This window comes from Nelusetta ayraudi, unplaced genomic scaffold, assembly GCF_046127955.1.
Source record: "Nelusetta ayraudi isolate G7.1 ecotype Tasmania unplaced genomic scaffold, CSIRO-AGI_Nayr_v1 ptg000127l, whole genome shotgun sequence".
In the NCBI taxonomy this organism is placed as follows: domain Eukaryota; kingdom Metazoa; phylum Chordata; class Actinopteri; order Tetraodontiformes; family Monacanthidae; genus Nelusetta; species Nelusetta ayraudi.
This window is the reverse complement of record NW_027466177.1, coordinates 2,015,223-2,035,000: the sequence shown is the minus strand read 5'-3', so window position 1 is coordinate 2,035,000 and position 19,778 is coordinate 2,015,223. Positions and strand designations below refer to the sequence as shown.

The 19,778-nt window shown below is 47.0% G+C and overlaps 3 protein-coding genes and 2 non-coding genes across 7 annotated transcripts; all 5 read left to right on the top strand.

The window, feature by feature from the left end:
* The first annotated feature begins 1,126 nt into the window (after nt 1-1,126).
* On the top strand, nt 1,127-6,599 carry gars1 (glycyl-tRNA synthetase 1). The gene is made up of 17 exons (XM_076050313.1): nt 1,127-1,411; nt 1,839-1,940; nt 2,111-2,213; nt 2,320-2,461; nt 2,909-2,997; nt 3,173-3,249; nt 3,709-3,854; nt 3,960-4,109; nt 4,197-4,359; nt 4,481-4,645; nt 4,727-4,847; nt 4,958-5,099; nt 5,194-5,279; nt 5,382-5,491; nt 5,591-5,684; nt 5,762-5,952; nt 6,046-6,599. Exons 1-17 carry the CDS (start codon nt 1,163-1,165, stop codon nt 6,169-6,171), a joined length of 2,256 nt encoding a protein of 751 aa, XP_075906428.1. The 5' UTR covers nt 1,127-1,162; the 3' UTR covers nt 6,172-6,599.
* Nucleotides 2,675-2,810, top strand: LOC142904429 (small nucleolar RNA SNORA84). Its single transcript, XR_012929401.1, has one exon. It is a non-coding gene; the product is annotated as a small nucleolar RNA SNORA84 (small nucleolar RNA).
* On the top strand, nt 3,306-3,441 carry LOC142904434 (small nucleolar RNA SNORA84). Its single transcript, XR_012929405.1, has one exon. It is a non-coding gene; the product is annotated as a small nucleolar RNA SNORA84 (small nucleolar RNA).
* A 2,684-nt stretch (nt 6,600-9,283) lies between the features above and the next one.
* Nucleotides 9,284-15,195, top strand: hhatlb (hedgehog acyltransferase like, b). 3 transcript variants are annotated; one of them, XM_076050432.1, is made up of 13 exons: nt 9,284-9,337; nt 9,438-9,506; nt 10,975-11,109; nt 11,787-11,854; nt 11,952-12,065; nt 12,693-12,887; nt 12,959-13,168; nt 13,316-13,487; nt 13,583-13,727; nt 13,804-13,839; nt 13,929-14,130; nt 14,290-14,431; nt 14,510-15,195. In XM_076050432.1, exons 3-13 carry the CDS (start codon nt 11,004-11,006, stop codon nt 14,731-14,733), a joined length of 1,614 nt encoding a protein of 537 aa, XP_075906547.1. In that variant the 5' UTR covers nt 9,284-9,337; nt 9,438-9,506; nt 10,975-11,003; the 3' UTR covers nt 14,734-15,195. The 3 variants fall into 3 exon arrangements, with proteins under 3 accessions (XP_075906547.1, XP_075906545.1, XP_075906546.1); XM_076050430.1 differs by lacking the exon at nt 9,284-9,337 and having other exon boundaries at nt 9,372-9,506; XM_076050431.1 differs by lacking the exons at nt 9,284-9,337; nt 9,438-9,506 and having other exon boundaries at nt 10,601-11,109.
* Nucleotides 15,196-15,937: 742 nt separating this feature from the next.
* klhl40b (kelch-like family member 40b) lies at nt 15,938-19,227 on the top strand. The gene is made up of 6 exons (XM_076050464.1): nt 15,938-17,123; nt 17,499-17,659; nt 17,754-17,861; nt 17,950-18,135; nt 18,648-18,797; nt 18,886-19,227. The coding sequence occupies exons 1-6, from the start codon at nt 16,002-16,004 to the stop codon at nt 18,995-18,997; spliced, it is 1,839 nt and encodes a 612-aa protein (XP_075906579.1). The 5' UTR covers nt 15,938-16,001; the 3' UTR covers nt 18,998-19,227.
* The last annotated feature ends 551 nt before the right edge of the window (nt 19,228-19,778 follow it).

The following is a 19,778-nucleotide window of genomic DNA, read 5'->3' as shown; positions in this document are numbered from 1 at the left end:
AAGAAACACAAAACAGGAAGAAAATGATTAAATTCATTTAATCCTATGTTGAAGCATATGTGGGGACTTTAATTATTTGTTTATTTTGTTATATATTGTGAATTTTATCTCAATGTTATTTTATTTTATTATTATTTTATTTAAGTCTGTCTCTCGTCTCTTGCCGTATTTAGTGAGTGCGGCTAGCGTGGCAGAGCAAAAATGGCCAACTGTTGTAAATATTGTTCTTTTGCCCGTTTAGAGACAACAAAGCCAGAAGACTTTCAAACCCTTGTTTACTGTCTTCTGCAGGTATGTTTTCTTTATTATTTACCTGTTTGTTCTTTTCCTGTCTTTGATTTTACCCCACATATGTATTGTCACTTTGTCCAGTAGATGTCACTGTTCGCCCGTTCATTGTTTTTGAGTGAGTTGTATATTGTTGTGTGTGTCGACGAAAAGTTCCATGTTGTACGAATGAGGAGACAACAAAGCCAGAAGACTTTCAAACCCTTGTTTACTGTCTTCTGCAGAAAATAAAGAGGTGAAAAACGCAACTCTCCAGTCAGCCATTCTACACATCCGTTACATGTGCAGAGGGAGGGCAGGCTGTGTTTAACTAATAAAAGTTCACTCAGGGCAGGGCATGCGTCAGACGAAGAAAATGCTTTAGGAAAGTACGACAACTGATCACACGTTTCTGTAGTGCCACCTTGTGGAATAAAGTCGAACTTGCTGATGGCCGCTCAGAGTTGGGACCGAAAACACATTTGGATGCTTATGTAACCTACATTGTGAGTTTGCCTTCGACATCTATCGATAACAGCGATAAAACATATATGCTCATTCAGAACTGTATGCATTAAAATGATTCTTATTACTATTGTCAATGTCTTAGTGGCTCAGTTCAGGAAATTTGGAAATTAATAAGCCAGTAAACAAACATTCCAGATATTTTAACAATGTGTTTCATTTAAAAAAAAAAAAAAAAAAAAAAAAAATTTAGTAGACGGTTTTGCCGTATACATTTTTGTTTTTAAATAAACAAATAAAAATATAATAAAATGACGAATCTGCCGACACGTCAAGTTCCTTTTTTTGTCGAAAGTGTCACCTTGACGCGGAAACCACGTTTACTTGATTCCGGCGATTTCATCATTCTGTTCTCTTGTTACAGCGGTCCATGCTTCGTAGCGCGGCATCAGCACTGCTGCGGACCAGCACAGAGCTCCTCTCCCTCTGCCCGGTGTCCACGGTCCGGCTCGCTCGGCGGTCTCTCGGCAACAAGACCCAAAACAGGCAGTTTTCAGCGTCGGTCTGCTTGTGTAAGAAGAAGAATCAACGCCTGTGGGTGCAGCTGGCGGAAGGACGAACCATGGACGGCAACATTGAGAAAATCCTCGCCCCTTTGCGGCTCGCAGTCAAAGAACAGGTAACTTTTCATGTTATTGGTGAGAGAAATCATTCGAGGTAAAAAATACACTTTTGCTGCTTTAGGGCCGTGTTCCGCACATTAAAAAAAAAATGCGTGCCAGGCTGACCTGCGTTCACCGACTAGTTCGGTAGCTGCCAATGAATGGGAACGGCCATTGCTGCTGCTAGTTAGCAGCTAATGCTAACTGACAGTCATGTCTGCGCCCGTTGCCACGTTTCAGTGTTATGCTGCGGGAGACGCACCAAGCAGGGTGGGGTTCAAAAATGAAAGCTAGAGGCCGGATAATGGGGGGGTATAAAAGAACAAAATGTGAACGGCTTGCAAGCATGCACGATTTTTATTGGAGTCGTTGTTCCCCCTTGGCACAGACTTTTTTTTTGTTCTCCCTCCAGTCAGTCAGTATCAAGTCGCATCTCTATTTCAGGGGGAGCTGGTGCGTCAGATGAAGCAGGATGGAGCTCCTGATGTTGATGTCACCAAGGCCGTGGCCGAACTCAAGGCAAGGAAGAGAACTCTGGAGGCAAAGGTAGGTGGATTTTCAATAGCGTGACCTTTATTTAGGCTGCACCCTGGATGGATATGTGCCAGCAACTTGGGTGATCAGTGATCCAGCTTTCAACTGGGTGAACTAAAGTTGATTTATTTTATGTTAAACCTTTGTTTCTGACAGAAAAAAATGATTCCTTTCCATCGCAGGAACTGTCACTGCAACCCAAAGACGACATTGTTGACCGGTCTAAGATGGAGGACACCCTCAAGAGACGGTTCTTCTATGACCAGGCCTTTGCCATCTATGGAGGTGCGAGCACAACTTTTAGAGAGGAGAAATGGAAAGCTTTGTTCATGCAATCATGTCTCAAACGTAGTCTTTAAGCACATTGTTACCATGCAGTAATACTCCCCAGGTGTGAGCGGCCTGTATGACTTTGGCCCTGTGGGATGCGCCCTGAAGAACAACATCCTGCTGGCCTGGAGGCAGCACTTCATCCAAGAGGAGCAGATCCTGGAGATTGACTGTACAATGCTGACTCCTGAGCCGGTCCTCAAGTATGGCAACTGTGTCAACCATGTTTGTGTGTATATTTGGCACACTAATGACAATGTTTTCTGTCAATGGCAAGCAGCCTTAGATTAGGTAGTACTATTAACATCCCATCACGCTTTTTATGACGTTATTGTGTTTTGATGATTATTCTGTATTGATATATTTTTGTAAATAGTTTTAGTGTGTGGCTGTCGGCCAGTTTCGCTGACAAGAATGCCTGGTGGTTCCCAAAGTGAGCTCCCAAGTGCTGAACTTTGGGTTTTTTTCTAACAGGCACATATTACATCTGCGATTTTATGCATGGAAGCTGTCAACATTGCGGTATTCCATAGCCCGGTTGCAGATACAGTTTTTGAATGAAACAGAAAAACAGACGACCACTTGTAAAAAAAAAATAAATAAATATATATATATTTTTTATTAATATAGATATTACAATTTTTCCAAAGGACATCTGGCCATGTGGAAAAGTTTGCTGACTACATGGTGAAAGATGTCAAGAATGGTGAATGCTTCAGGGCCGACCACCTCCTTAAAGGTGAGCAAATTTGTGTGTTGATGGTGCACTCACAGAAATGAATCGTAATTTCCTCTAAGGCTAAACAGGCTGGATCTTGATGCATTCCAGAGATATTCGAGGCGTTTTCTTGGAATCTAGATGTTTGTCTTGTCACTTGGCACGCTCTAAGACGTTCTGACTTGCTTGCTCACAGCTCATCTCCAGAAGCTGATGTCTGATAAGAAGTGCTCAGCAGAGAAGAAGGCCGAGATGGAGGACGTTACCACTCAGGTCAGTGACGGAGAAGGTGATCGCAAACTGTTTCATCACATTGTCCTCGTGAGAATGCCTGGTGGTTCCCAGAGTCGGCTCCCAAATGCTGAACTGTGGGTTTTTTTCTAACAGGCGCATATTAAATCTGCGATTTTATGCATGGGTGCTGTCACTATTGCAGTCCTCCATAGCCCGGTTGCAGATACAGATTTTTAATTAAACGAAAAAAACAGACGAGACCTCATAAAAATGTAATAAATATGAATATTGCTGCGCTGCCCCTGTGTGATTTGGCTTTTTTCCAAGTCTCTGCAGCCGTTAATGAGATACAATTCATTTGAAGGATTATGTGTAACGCCACAGCAGATAAACAACAGTTTAATGTATGTTTTTGATGCTCCAAAGTTGGTAGGAAATGAGTCTGAACTGTTTTTTCCAGTCTGGTTCACCTCTGCACTGTCTTTAATGTGACTGCAGATGGATAACTACACCCAGCAGGAGCTCACGGACCTTTTTGTGAAGTACAGTGTCAAGTCTCCAACCACAGGAAACGACCTCTTACCTCCCATCTCCTTCAACCTGATGTTCCAGACGTCCATTGGACCAGGTGGAAACATGCCTGGGTAAAATTAATTTAGTGCTCCTGATATTTTCTACCGTTGCTTTTTCATCCCTTGATTATTGCTCAATTAGATTCTTTTTTTTCTCCCCCTTCTCCAATTTTGCAGTTATCTGAGGCCTGAAACGGCTCAGGGAATCTTTCTTAACTTCAAGCGCCTACTAGAGTTCAACCAGGGAAAACTGCCCTTTGCTGCTGCTCAGATCGGAAACTCTTTCAGGAACGAGATCTCTCCTCGCTCTGGACTCATTCGTGTCAGGTGAGCGATCCACTCTGTTGTCAGTCTGCAGGCCTGTTGTGTAACGTTTTTCTGTGGGGGGGAAACTCACACTGCGTTTCCTTCCAGGGAGTTCACCATGGCGGAGATTGAGCACTTTGTGGATCCAAATGAGAAGGTCCACCCTAAGTTCTCCAGTGTGGCTGACTTGGATATTACGTTGTACTCCTCCAAGGCCCAGACCAGTGGACAGTCTGCACATATCATGAGGCTGGGCGACGCTGTGGAGCAGGTTAGGATCTCTAAAGTGAACCGGATCGTTTTATTGTGAATGATCAACTTTGGTCAATGTGTTGGTTTCTTCCCACAAAACACTGCGTTGAACGCTGGTTCTCATCGTCTGTTTCATGAAGGGAGTGATCAACAACTCCGTCCTGGGATACTTCATCGGGAGGATCTACCTCTACCTCACCAAAGTTGGTGTCGCCAAAGACAAGCTGCGCTTCCGGCAGCACATGGACAACGAGATGGCTCATTACGCCTGTGACTGCTGGGATGCGGAAACCAAAACCTCCTACGTGAGCGCTTCTCCCGCCAAGTCGTCTGGTAGTTTGGTTGGCGTACTGTGCACTAACGGTTCAAATAATTCTCACCGGCAGGGCTGGATCGAGATTGTGGGCTGTGCGGATCGGTCTTGCTTTGACCTGAAATGCCACGCACGAGCCACAAAGGTGCCTCTGGTGGCTGAGAAGCCTCTGAAAGAACCCATATCCTTTGACAGCAGTAGACCAGTGAAAACCACGCGTTCACTAAGGGAACATGACTGATTCAGATGAAGCGGACACCTGTTCCTGTTGAGCGGATATTGTCCTTAACCTGTGCGCACAAAGTTTTAAACGTTGTTCAATTCGAAGCCAACAAAGGCTCCATCGGGAAGGCATACAAGAAGGACGCAAAGGTGGTCATGGAGTATCTGTCGGCGTGTGACGAATGCTACATCACGGAGCAGGAGCAGCTGCTCAACGAGACCGGGTGAGCTGCTCCTATTGTTTGGCCTCCGAGAGCGGCCGCCGGTTTATATTTTGACGCCTCCGGTTCTGAGCCGCTGTCTCGTTTCTCCAAACAGAGAGTTCACAGTCAAGACGGAAGGCAAGTCGTTCAAACTCACAAAGGACATGGTCAGCGTGAAGCGATTCCAGAAGACTCTGCACGGTGAGATTCCCACCGGGAGGCGAAACTTCAGCCTTTTATGCACGAAAGCTGAGATAGACGGCTTCTAACTCATGCACTGTTTGTCCGTTCTCCCGTCCACAGTGGAAGAAGTGGTTCCCAATGTCATCGAGCCGTCCTTTGGCATCGGCAGGATCATGTACTCCATCTTCGAGCACACATTCCATGTTAGAGACGGTGACGAGCAGAGAACGGTACGTACAGAACCTGAACCGCGTTGCAAATTGAGTGGCTGCTTAGAAAAGCTCATGTTGACGAAGGCGGTCTTTTTTTTTTTTTTTTGTCTCTCACAGTACTTCAGCTTCCCTGCCAACGTAGCGCCGTACAAATGCTCCGTGCTGCCGCTGAGCTCAAACCAGGAGTTTGTGCCCTTTGTCAAGGAGCTGTGTAAGTACCCACACACCGTCCAGACTGTGTTGCCTCTTTGCGGCTGCTCGGTGACCCTCCCTTCCGCTCCCTCTCAGCCGAAGCCATGACGAAAAACGGCGTCTCATACAAAGTGGACGACTCGTCGGGGTCCATCGGCAGGCGCTACGCCAGGACGGACGAGATCGGCGTGGCGTTCGGCATCACCATCGACTTTGACACGGTGAACAAGACGCCTCACACGGCCACCCTGAGAGACCGCGACTCCATGAGGCAGATCAGGGCTGAGGTACGCCGACTTTGATCACCAGCAAAATCGCTGCTCAACCTTCCTTGATCCACTTTGAAAATCTCTCTCGCTCTCTCTCTCTCTCTCTCTCAGGTCAGCGAGTTGCCCGGGATCATTCGGGATTTGGCCAATGGTTCGCTGAGCTGGGCGGATGTGGAGAGCAAGTACCCGATCTTCGAAGGTCAAGAAACGAGCAAGAAGGATGCCACCGAAGAGTAAAAGGCCACCCTGCTGCAAGCCACCTGGTGGAATATCCACGGACTTGTTGCACACATATACACATCACCAGGAAGAATTGCAATTGTGTTGTGATGAGCTCATTGTGGAGCGGCGAGCTCTCCTCACGCTCCCCCGTCGCCGCACTCACCATGTCATGTATCCGTCACATAAAGCCGTCGGAGAGAGCTCGCTGCAGGAACCGTCACGACCCGTCGTCCACGTCCTGACCCCGCAACTATGTTTTAAAAAGGGAGGAAAATGTTCAGGTTTGTCTTCATCAGAGGAAGGAGGCCTCCACCATCTCTGGTCGCATTGGGTTCAAAGGAACTGATTTAAAAATAAATAAATAAAAGCAGTCAGCACTTACCAGACATGGGTACACAGCTGTGATGATTGTTATTAAAATATTGCATACTATGACATGAAAATACTTGTGTTTATTTATCTTTAAAGGCACATACGTTTGAGAGCAGAAAGTCAGGAAGAGATTGCTGGCACCTCTTGCTGGATTTCCAGCTTGTAGCACCTGTGAAAACAGCTCAGCAAGCAAGTGTTTAGCTGGCAGAGAAAAAGAGTGTGCTACCAAGACAAAATTAGGTAGTTGGTCAAGTAACTGAATCTGACATTGGACAATTAGCTCAAACTTTTAACACAAACAGGATCACTGAAAATGAATCATTTTTAAAGTACAATGGCCAAAAGAAAAGGATAAAGACACCAGGTGTTAAAGACATGGGCTCTGAATACATGGTTCAGTTACCTCAAAACCTGCAGCTTTTGCACTTCCATTGGTTGAAAACATCGCTTCAGGCCAAGGAGCACCAGGGAGCTCGTCAAGAACTGCATCTCTAGCACCCCCTAGTGGTAGAGACCAATTGCTCCATGCCAGTGAGCTTTTCATCCCTCCCACTCCTGAAAACTGTTCAGAACCTGCATCTTTAGCACCCCTAGTGGTAGAGACCAATGTGTTCCATGGTACAGATCAATGGTCTTAACCACTAGAGGTGCTAAAGATACATATTCTGAACAGCTTCGTCAGTGGCTGGAGAAAAAGCTAACAATGACAGAACACCACTGGAGGTGCTAAAGATACATGTGTCTCAGAAGAAGGACAAAAATCAGTTAGTCTCTGCTCCAGCATGTATACTGACCTGGAATGAAAAAGAAGAGAAAAAGTTGACGACTTTGCCATTGACATTATGATATTTTTCAGTTTTTCAGCTGGATTATTTCCAAACTCATACAGTAGAAATGGACATGTGAGGTATCAATGTAAAGCCTGGGAGCTTTACTTTTATAATCAGTTGACATATTTCACGGGAAATCAATTTTGGCCTTTTTGGGTGACTACCGTGATGTCAATGGCAGAGTTGTCAACTTTGAAGTCCTTAACGCTAACCCTAATGCCATACAAGTCTATGGGGTCAAAAGTCAACTTTGTCCTAGAGACATGGGACCACTTTGCTTTGTCATCAGGATCCCTCAAGAAGCGCCCACGCCAAATTTGGGGCTTCTAGCACGTGAGGAACCCCAAACCCCTAACCCTAATTTGGGGGCTCCCAAAGGCCAGAAATGATTTCCCGTGAAATATGGCAACTGATTATAAAAGTAGAGCTCCCATGCTTTACAATGATACCTCACATGTCCATTTCTACTGTATAATTTTTTTTAAATAATCCACCTGAAAAACTGAAAAATACTGCAATATCAATGGCAAAGTTGTCGACTTTGGAGTCCCCCCAAAAAGGCCAAAAATTATGTCCCCTGAAATATTTCAACAGATTGTGATAGTATAGCTCCCCTGCTTTACAATGATACCTCACATGTCCATTTCTACTGTATAATTTAGGAAATAGTACACCTGGAAAACTGAAAAATACCGATACTGTTGAAAAACAGGGCAGAAAAAAATTAGCACGAAAAATAGGGCTGGAAAAAAATAACACGAAAAACAGAAATAATTACAATGAAAAACAGAGTTGTTTTTTTTGCCAAGTGAATGCAATAGGCTTCCGTACTTGTCTCCGAGGCGAATTGAATATTCATTATTCGTGATAAGAGACAGCTGGTGGTTACCTTGTTTTCATCGCCGTGCTCATCATGAGTTCCTCATGTCCAATGCTGGTTGACCTATTACAATGACAACTCCAACTTCTAATTCATGAATCTTGCCCAAATGCTGCATACTACGAATAATCCAATCATGCTGTCTTGGGAAGCCAGTCCACTGGAAGCCACTCTTCTGGTCGCTAGTGCTGCTGCTACTTCCGGTTTACGTGTGTCGCTGTCTTATTACGTCACCACGCGTTTATCGCGGACAGTCGCAGCAGCGGGTTTCGCCCTTTAGGGGCGCCAAAGGGATCCACACTACAATAAAACAGACTAATGTTTTAAAGCGATTTAAGATACATATATCTAATAACGACATATGTCACGTTTTCACCACATTCTCTGCTAAAATGTATGAATGAATCCCTCTATTATTATAAAACACAATTAGACAATCACTTGCATGTTTAATAAGCTAAAAAATGAAATAAAAGATGAATTCAGTTGAAAACCATTATTTTATAGTATTTAATTATTTTATGCAGTGATTTATTTCATGGTTCATGTGCCTGCAGTAACCAAATAAAATGCTTGAAACCTTAAACTCTAATCACTCTGACATGGACCAGGTGTGAGAGACAAAGGCTGTGCCCTAAATCTGGGCTCAAGAGAAGAAAAGAGTCTCCTTATTCTTGTCCAGTGACTTTTCATCACGTCCAGGTCTGTCTTGGAGCAGTTGCGTGTGCACTGGCACCATCGGTCACCATCACAGTAAGGGGTCTATGAAATGATAGAAGATTTTAAACAAATAATTGCATCCATTTGGAACAATTTCATTTTTACATTTAGTGTGACTTACATAATGGAGACATCCAGGTTCTTCTTTTGTGCGTCCCGCTGATCGGCGTTCGTCGGTATGTTGTTGTCGTTTCAAAGATTGAAAGGGGATCCCGACTTCCTGAGGCCTTTGAGCTCTGCGTTCTCTCTTGTTCCGCCCCCTTCTGTGTCAGTGGACAAAGTATAAATACATCAAGTCACCTTTAACCGATGGCAGCTCCCTCTCAGGGAGTCAGCGGGACCCACAGCCCACCCTGCGCTCTGTAGATGCACACTAAGTATTAACGTTTACCATTTCTTATGTTTGCTTTTTGTTTTATTTTTTTAAGCTGCGTTTTTGTAATTTAACTTTTATTTCTGTGCATCATCTCATTTTTGGTCCGAGCAAATTTGAGAGGGAACTTTTCATTGCAAGCGTCTTCAGGCCTGCAACAACTGCGGCATTCAAGGTCAGTATCACAACAGGTGCCGCTAGAGGACAAGCTGGCTGCATTAGTGTGAGCCGCTGAAGCGACAAGCGGCTCGGTCGTTCCCTGCCAGAAAAACAGGGACATTTTGAGGTAGATGTACGAACCAGCGCAGCCTGAATAGCTGAAATATTGCAGATTGATGTTTTTTGCAATTTAAATGGGCACAAATGACAGCGGGCGCAGGAATGACATTACCCCTTTGGAAAGAAGTTAACTGGTTAAAAATAGCAAACAGCTGCACATTGTCAGTGTGTTTACGTCTCTCTTTTGGAAACTTGACCATTTGCCCACCACTGTTCCTTTTACCTGATAAGAACCAGCAAGTCAGTCAGAATTCTAAATTGATTTGAACTGGATTGATGCTTTCAGAAGTTTGAAGTCCACAAGGAGGAACAGATTTGGAGAAAATCTTTATTCAATGAATGTCTTACTAAAAATACATTTGTTTTTTTTATCAATTATATTCAACTTCATATACATGTGACAATGTTGTGAGCTTTACATTATGTCAGATAAATCAACCAGCTTCTTTGTCCTCTGCATAACTGCGAGTGCATGAGAAGCTCTTTTACACTTTCAAGTGTTTTCTAACTTTGGATGCACCTCAGCAACCTGTAAGTATTATTTTACTCAAGATTTATTTTGTGGCTGTAATAATTGGTCTATTTTCCAAAAAAATCAAACCAAGATCAACGGTAAGAAAAGCCATTTTAGCCATGATGTCTCTAAAGTCTCTGAAGCTAAATATTTAACAACTCAAATGAATTTAGTCTAACTTTTCATGCGGGCACTGGTGTTAAAAAATAAATAAATAATAAATAAATAAATAAGTGGGCGGCTGTATGGATCCTACCTACTTCCCAACACCTCCTGCCCCTTTGTTCCAAAACTATATAAATCCAGTACAGCAGATCACTGTGATAATTCGAGCCCCCTTTCAAACATTCCCAAGTGCAGCAAAAATTCTGAATCCGCCTTTGAAGTGAAGTCTAAAGTGTCACATAGGAAGGTGCCGTTGCAGTTGCTTCACACTGACAATAACGTTGTCAGCAAGTGTCACAAATGACTGACCGGCCTATTTTTAGTTGTAATTGACGTCTCTCAGACATTACAGTGAAATTGTTGACTTTTGAGAGTCGAGCTTACAGCTGCTGGTTTAGGAATGTACCACGAGGATCACTTGTCCCCTCTTGGACAAGAGTGCTTGGGGGTGTGGGAGGGTTAAAAAAGACAGGAGTGGGGGGGACGTGATCAGCATCCATCCACTGTCTGGAAAATCAAATGACAAGGCTTTCCTTATTATGTCCATCGTCGGGCTGCGCATCTATTTTTAGTGTGAGAGAAATCTGACTTGCCGTGAGGCAAACTTGGTGTCACGTGAGAAGACAAACCTGTTTCAACGCCTGCTGAGAGAAAAGTGTGAACTGGTCTGATGCCCTGTGTTCAGGAGCCGCGTGGTTTCCCGCCAGAGTCGCCATGGGGATCAAAGCCGCTCTCCCCAAATATGAGATCTACATCTACAACACGGTGCTCTGTCTGGCTGTGCTGTGGTCAGCCAGCTGGATCTCCGAGGTGTCCAGTTGTGAGTATAGGGCGGTGGGCGGGGAGGGTGGAGCGCACACACAAAAGGTCATTAAGCACTCGTTGGCTGCGGTTGATGAAATTGCTTTCATGATCTGCTGTGCGCTGCGAGCCGTAAAACCTGTGTGGAAAAGAAACATAGGAGTGTCTTGAATCATTAAAAATGATATTCACTTTGCTTCGAGCGCCTCGTGTCATATGTAACATGGAAAAATGACTTTGTTTTCAGTCAACTGTGAAGTGTATAAAAAAAAGGGACAAATATTAGATCACACCCGACCTGCGGCGCGACCGTCAGATCAAATTTGCACAAATATTCTTAAGCAAATGTGCAAACGCTAAACCCGAACGGGCCGTGAATGGAGCCTCGCGTTGTCCACGCGTGTCCTCGCAACACAATGTGCGGCGTACGTGAGCGAGACTCACTGTCACGGTTGCGAGGGGTGAAGAGCTGGAACTATGCAGACCTCGCAGAGATCCGATGTCGGTATTAATAAACACCAGAGGAAAATAGATCCCGGGAGGGTGGGTGGGTGGGTGGCTCCGCATTCAGTTATGATTTCACATCTGCATTCAAGGACAAGGAGAGAAGTAAAGTAAATGACAAAGGAAGTGCGTTTTAGCTTGAATGTGTGCTCTTCTGTTATTGTTTTTGTGACCTACTATCTCATTTTCCAGCCAGTGCAAACAGAAAGACGTTTAAATCCAGCGTTAAGCCAGGATGGTACTACTTTGGGAGGAAGATGGTAAGAGCGTGTTTGTATCTCAAAAGGCCCGCAGAGTGAAATACAAGAGTGTCTAATTTCCTTTTCCTGCTTTCCCCCGTGCTCGCTTGATTGACAGGATACGGCCGATTTCGAGTGGATGATGTGGTTCTCCACATTCAGAATGCACATCCTGTTCGCCCTGTCCGGCCACGTGCTGTTCGCCAAGATCTGCTCCATGCTGGCGCCGCAGGTGCTTCCACGAGCCCGAATCACCTGGAGACGCGAGGAGGAGGCACTTTAAATTGGGGGAGGGAGCTCAGAGCGATGCGTGCCACACACACTGGGCCGCAGCGTGACATTCCCTTTGTCACAATTTATTTTTGCAGCGTTGCACCGCGGGCTTTTTATATTAGTTGGCTGAATAGCAGATGACAAACAGGACCAGGTGGGAGGACGAGAGTGGAGGGAGGCTTAGGGGGGTGAGGAGGGCGAAGGAGGAAACAAAAGAGAGCCGTTGCTCACTGAGAGAAAGAGAAAGACACACCACTGACCACAAGTTAGTGCCTCGTGGTAAAAATAAAAAAAAACACTTTAAACTGTTAAACTGCAAAAATGAATGTGTCAGAAGGAGAAGAAAAAAAAAATATTTCTTGGTCAACAGGAAACCCCTTTGCAGCTTGACAGTAACTTAAAAGCATAAGAGCTGAAGGGAGAACGGCTCATTTATGTCAACCATGAAAAAGGTGGATTTAAAGAGGGATGCACATCCATTTGGTTTGTTGCAATTGCAATAAGTGCCATTCAGCCATGACATGCATTTTGCATCATAAAAACACTTGTCGTGCAGTGGTGTGACACTGGGCTGTCTGTCTCACAGTACAGGTCGCTGGTGTACCTGGCGTACGGCCTGCTGGCCGTGTGGACCACCATGGGCTGGACCTACGTCACGCTCATCCTGTCCCACTGCATCCTGCTCTACAGCATCTCCCTGGTGAAGATGCGCTGGCTCTGCTTCGTCACGGGCCTGTGCACGCTCGCCACCTTCAAGTGTGAGCCCTTCGTGTCCTGGCAGGTGGGCGCCCAACCGAGCTTCCTCTGGAATCTTCTGTTGTGATCCCTTTAACAATCTCTGGCGTGATGCAGGCAGATTTCGTGGAGGGAGACTTTGAGCTGCGCCGGGTCCTGTTCTACGGCGGCTGCGGGTTCACCATCATGCGCTGCATGAGCTTCGCCCTGGAGAACTGCGAGAGGAAAGACGGCAACTTCAGCATCCTGGAACTGCTCAAGTACAACTTCTACCTCCCCTTCTTCTACTTTGGGCCCGTCATGACCTTTGACAAGTTCTACGTCCAGGTGGGTCGACCCGGTTCTATTTCCCACTTGAAGAGTGATAGCACCTTTACTAACTATTGCCTGCCTGATTTGACAAGAAAACAAGAAGAAAAAAAAACCTCGCCGTGAAAGTCACTGTGCTCTTTGTGCATCTGCTGCCCCCTACAGGCCAACAAGTCAGACCTGACCAGGAGGGAGTGGGAGATGTGGAACATCAGTCTGCAGGGCGCCATACACCTGGGCGTCATCATCGTGGTGGACATCCTCTTCCACTTCATGTACATCCTCACCATCCCCACCGACGTGAAGCTGCTGAGGCACCTCTCGGACTGGGCGCTGGGTCAGCAGCCACACAAACAGAATGCACATCTCCATTAAAAATCTGCAGCGTGACAACAGGCTCTGCTGACCCAGCAGTGTGTTTTTCGCCTCCAGTTGGCCTGGCCTACTACAACGTGGTGTACGACTGGGTCAAGGCCGCCGTCATGTTCGGGGTCATCAACACGGTGGCCAGGCTGGATCACCTGGACCCTCCCAAGCCGCCGAAATGCACCACCTTGCTCTACATGTTTTCAGAGACGTAGGGCGAGTCGCACATTTCACCAGTTTCCTCGTTGTGAGAAATTGGCGCTGAAGAGTCATTTGTTCTTCCGCAGCTACTTCGACAGAGGGATCAACGACTGGCTGTGCAAGTGGGTGTCACGACAGATAACCCCCCTCCGGGTAGAATGTTTTCTGATCCCTGACGACCGGCGCTGACAGCGTCCCCTGTCGTCCGCAGGTATGTGTACAACTACCTGGGCGGGAAGCACGACAACGTGCTGGAGGAGCTGCTGGCTTCGGCGTGCACCTACGGGGTGGCCATCGTGTGGCTCGGCCCGGGGCCGGTGGTGCTGACCTGGGCCTTCTTCAACTGCTTCGGCCTCAACTTTGAGCTGTGGACCGCCAAGTTCTTCGCCATGGAGCCTTTCGCTTCGCTCGAGGTCGGGCACAATTGTCTTTTGAAGAATTTAAATATGAAATGTGTTTGAGTTATTTTACACTTTCATGTGTGTTCATACGTAGCTTTGATGCCTTCAGTGAGAAACTGCAATGGGTCTGGCTTGAAGTGTGTATGTATTTTTCTTTTTTTTTTTTGACAGGCAACCATGTCTGAGGCAACGTCCCGCCGGATCAGAGCCGTCTTTAACACCTTCAACTTCTGGTGCATCGTGCTGTACAACGGACTGGCCTTGAATGGTTTGGACTTTGCAAAGCTGGTGGCCAAGCGTCTCCTCCTCAAAGGTGCTGATCTCCTCCCGTCTGCTATTATTTCTTGGAACACCACGCCAATCCATAAACTCTCCTTCCTTCCCTCCGCAGGCTTCCCCATAACCACGTTCATCGTCATGCTAGTGACCTACTGCCTGGTCCAAGTCATTAAGGAGCGAGAGAGGAGGCAGGCCCTCATCGACGATCCGGATCCCCTTCCTCCTCCACCTCCTCCACCTCCTCCTCCTGCCACCGGCCCTGCTGCTGCTGCTGCTGCTGCTGCTCCTGCCGCAGCCCCACCAGCTGTAGATCCCAGCAAGCAAAAGGCAGAATAGACGACCGATAATGACAGTTAGGATGATGAGCGTCAACTGTGAGATGATGTGATGAAGTGATGAAATACGCAAGAGAAGGGACAGCAGATAGAAGTTTTAGAATAAATGAGGAGATTTTACTCAAAGAGTAAAATTAATGAAAGGCTGAGCAGGAGAAACTTCGATAAACTGAAACTGAAAATAAAATAAACCGCAACGATTTGTCCACCGTGTTTCCATGCGTTCTTTGTCCCTGATGAAGCAGTTAGAAGGCAAGAGTCCGTGAGTCATCAGACTTGAGCCCCGTCACCAGGGTTGTGGGGGTATTTCCGTCAGATGACATCAGCAATTAGCAGCTTTGTTCCTCTCTGATGCCTCAACACTGGGAACAATTGTTAACGCTGCTCTGTGGAAAAGCTGTGGTCACACTGTGCTGAGTCACTGGATTTAACACTGCAATAAAATAAAACACTGTTGAATGACCGCTCACAGTATTGTCACTATTTTCTTACTTCTAATGGATTTCAATCGATTAAATTGATTAATCGATTTAATCGAGCTTCACACGAGCTCATTCTTTTCGGTTGTGTTCTAGTAAAATAAAAACAGCTATTGGATTAATGGTCTTGTAGGCAAGGTACCTCGGTTTGCTTTCATGTAAAACATCACTATATTCCTTCGCAATTATTTTTTGCGAATTTTTAATCTCTGCCTTAAGAAGTCAAACTAATTTCAAACTAGTCAGACCAAAAAAAAGGTACCCAACATTGTTTGCAAATGACTTTCCTACCACTAGGTGCTGCTAAATCTTACACAATGGGTCATGGCGCTATAATGAGCCAGTGACAGAGACAGCAGGGGGCAGTCTCCTAATCCACTACACCCAGGATACCCCATGACTCAGGAGCGACATATTTCCCATGAGGCAATGTGTCAGCTGTGTGACAGTGGGCGGACGACCCTGTGCGGCGTGTGGGCGGGGTTTAAGGAGTGGCAATTCCACTTCATGTTCTAGAATTGAAGCCCAGTGACTCCACACCGAGCTGCCGCGCTATAAATAACCGGCCAGCTGGAGTGCAGTTGAGGGGTCGAGACAGCTGAGGAAGTGGGCCGTCACTGGGTTCGGCCGGCCGGTTCGAGCTAGCAGCAGACTGGCTCTCCACTCTGAGCTCTCCGTCCAGACTACACACTGCAATTAGGGGCCATCAGACTTTTTTTTTTTTTTTGCTTGATCAGAAGCCCCCCGGAAGGCTTTTGTCGACCTCCCCGCCGACCCTCGCCCAGGAACCATGGCTATGCCAATAAGCCCCATGGACGAGCCCCGGATGTACCAGCAGACGCTGCTCCAGGACGGCCTGTACAACCTGCTGGAGAACGACAAGCTGGTGGACTGCGTGCTGAAGATCAAAGACAAGGAGTTCCCCTGCCACCGGCTGGTGCTGTGCGCCTGCAGCTCCTACTTCCGCTCCGTCTTCCTCTCCGACCTGGACGAGAGCAAGAAGAGGGAGATCGTCCTGGAGGACGTGGAGCCCGGCGTCATGGGCCTGGTCCTCAAGTACCTGTACACGTCCAAGATCAACGTGACGGAGCACAACGTGCAGGACATCTTCGCCGTGGCCAACATATACCAGATCCCGTCCATATTCACCGTGTGCGTGTCCTTCCTGCAGAAGCGGCTGAGCCTCAGCAACTGCCTGGCCGTCTTCCGGCTGGGCCTGATGCTCGACTGCCCCCGGCTGGCCGTGTCCGCCCGCAACTACGCCTGCGACCACTTCCAGCTCATCTCCAGGGACGAGGAGTTCCTGCAGCTGCTCCCCAGCGAACTGGCGGCCGTGCTGGCCAGCGACAACCTGAGCGTGGAGACGGAGGAGACGGTGTTCGAGGCCCTGATGGCGTGGGTCTCCAGGGACGCCGAGGGCAGGACCAAGGAGCTGCCTGGCCTGCTGGACTGCGTGCGCTTGCGCCTGCTCGGCGAGGACTACCTGACGGATAAAGTGGAGAAGCACGAGCTGATCGCGTCCAACCCGGAGCTGCAGCAGAAGCTGCGGCTGGTCCGGGACGCCAACGCGGGGAAGATGCCGGAGGTTAAAAAGAGCAAGAAGGAGGAGGGCAGCGGGGAGCAGGACGGGGAGGCCGAGGACAAGGAGGACGAGGAGGACCTCCTACCAAGCATCCTGAACGACAACCTGCGCTACGGCATGTTTGCGCGGAACTTGATCCTGATGGTGAACAACTCGGGCGCCGTGGCCTACGACCCCACGGGGAACGACTGCTTCCTGGCTTCCGTCTCCACGCAGATCCCCAAGAACCACGTCAGCATGGTCACCAAGGAGAACCAGATCTTTGTGGCCGGGGGGCTGTTCGTGGACGAGCAGAACAAAGAGGATCCCATGTGCTCGTATTTCCTGCAGGTAGGCAACGCCTCTCAAATGGAGGTTTGGCCAAAATGCATGCATGGTTGCTCTTCTTAACCTTGACTTTTGCAGCGAAACAAAACATTTCTAGTGGCTCAAGGCAGTCTGGCCACTCAGATTGCAACTATCCAGCACATCCACCTTGGCAAAACCTTCTCAGTTGCGTTAGATTGCATGACTGGCCAGCTTCCTTTTAGTTTAGTCCCCAGGAAGCAACTACTGCACTCCAGAACCAGTGCTCTCCCACCAGTGTGCCAGGACAGTATTTATTGCAGAGGATATCCTGCCCCAAACCACAGCTGGTGATTTTGCTGCATGCATGCTGGCAGTAGCTCGCTCACTCACAACGCGTCTGACTCCCTCTGACGCCAGTACGACCCGGTGAGTGCCGACTGGCTGGGGATGCCCCCCGTCCCATCCCCCCGCTTCCTGTTTGGCCTCGGCGAGGCGGAGAACTCCATCTACGTCCTGGGAGGGAGGGAGCTGAAGGACCAGGAGCAGACGCTGGACTCGGTTCTGGTCTACGACAGACAGTAAGGACGAGGGCAGAACCGCCCCCCCTCTCTCGTCCCAGGAGAGCTGCTGCTTGGGACCGAAGTCTGATGGGTTTGTTGTCGTCACTTTCAGATCCTTTAAATGGGGCGAATCGGACCCGATCCCGTACCCGGTATACGGACACGCAACGGTCTCCCATGACGATGTTGTTTACGTCGTCGGAGGGAAGGGCGAGAACAAGTGAGTGCAGTCACGCAGTCGGATCGATACACTGTGAAAGTTTGAAGTGGGCGTGGCCTGAGAGCAGTCGACTCGCTCGCGTTAACAGGAGCTGCCTGAAGACGATGTGCGCCTACGACGCCAGGAGATTCGAATGGAAGGAGCTGGCGCCCATGAAGACGGCGCGCTCCTTGTTCGGCGCCACCGTGCACAAGGGGAAGATTTACGTGGCGGCCGGGGTCACCGACGGCGGGCTGACCGACTCGGTGGAGGTGTACGACATCGCATCTGACACGTGAGTCCCTGAAAACGTCGCCGAAATACCCAAAGGGGGGGGGGGGGAACATGGATTTTATATATATATATATATATATATATATATATATATGTATATACATATATATATGTATATATATACATATATATATATATATATATATATATATATATATATATATATATATATACACACACATACACATATATATATATACACATATATGATATATATAAAAAAAATAATCAAATGAATGATGGCCTTTGTAGTTAATTAATCATCATTGATTGTGTTTTAATCACATATCAATATTTGAGTTGGTATATTATATATTATATTAATATTTCAGGTATACTTTACTTGAGGAATTCTTTCATTCAACTTTTTACTTTTACTCCCTAAATTTGTACACAAACATCATGCCTCTTACTTTTGCTTTTATAAGTATTTTATAATTTTATCAGTATCACGGTTCATTCAACCATGATGCCAGTTTCTCCTCCCTGAGTCGCACCTCTGTGTGTTTCCAGGTGGTCGGATTCTGAGGTGTTCCCTCAGGAGCGCAGCTCTCTGAACCTGGTCTCGCAGGCCGGCTCGCTCTTCGCCGTCGGGGGCTTCGCCATGATGGTCCTGGAAGACAGCGACGAGATCGTCCCGAAAGAGATGAACGACGTCTGGAGGTGAGTCGACTCAGTGGACTGGAATTTTATTTTTATTTTTTTCCAGCTTGTGTTTTGCTAAAATCGCAGAGTTCTCACTGACTGACAGGTTCAACGAGACGGACAGGAAGTGGAACGGCATCCTCAGGGAGATCCAGCACGCTTCGGGGGCCACCGTCCTGGGGGTCCGCCTCAACACGCTGCGTCTCACCAGGATGTAGGACCCGCACCTGGGAATGAACTTCAACCGGCAGGATGTCAACACAAAAAAATTAGCAAACAAAGTCTCTGTTTAGTTTAGTTTAGGGTTTTTTCTCTTGGTGTTTTATACTTTGTCTAAAATGTTGCCAAAATTGTGCTTTCAAGCTTTGTGAAACTGTTTGTATCAGACGTCAACATCAATTAATAAATTTGGAAGGTTATTCACAATATGCAACTTACCTGACGATTGTCAACATAAGCTGCATGCCCAACAGGGGGCAGCAAAGTCACGGGTGCCATTACAGATGGCCGGCGACCGTGGTGCCGGCCATCAGATTTTCATTTCGTCATCAAAGGGGGTGGGGGGGGGGGAAAAACACACACACGGCACAGCCCCATTTGCAATAATATACTGATACTGTTTATTATTGAAATGGTTTTGTTACGCTCTGCTGTGTTACAGACGGTAAACACTGGTCGATAATACAAGAAGAGACAGAAAATACAGGTCTAATCTTATAAGCACCTCTAGTCACTATTGTCCTTTTTAAACGGTTTTTAGCATTTTAATCATATAGCCGACGAGTCGACAACTACACATGGTACACCAGAGTTAACTAAGACATAGCGTTTACATGATGACTCAGAGAATCGGCAAATAACAGTACACATCATGATTTCTCTTTTTTTTTTTTCTTCTTTTCTTTTTTCTTTTTTTTAAACAACCGTTCAAACGAGAGTGTGCGGGAAATGCAGAGGCGGAGTGGGTCAAACTTCTCTGGACAGGTTGGGACATAATTC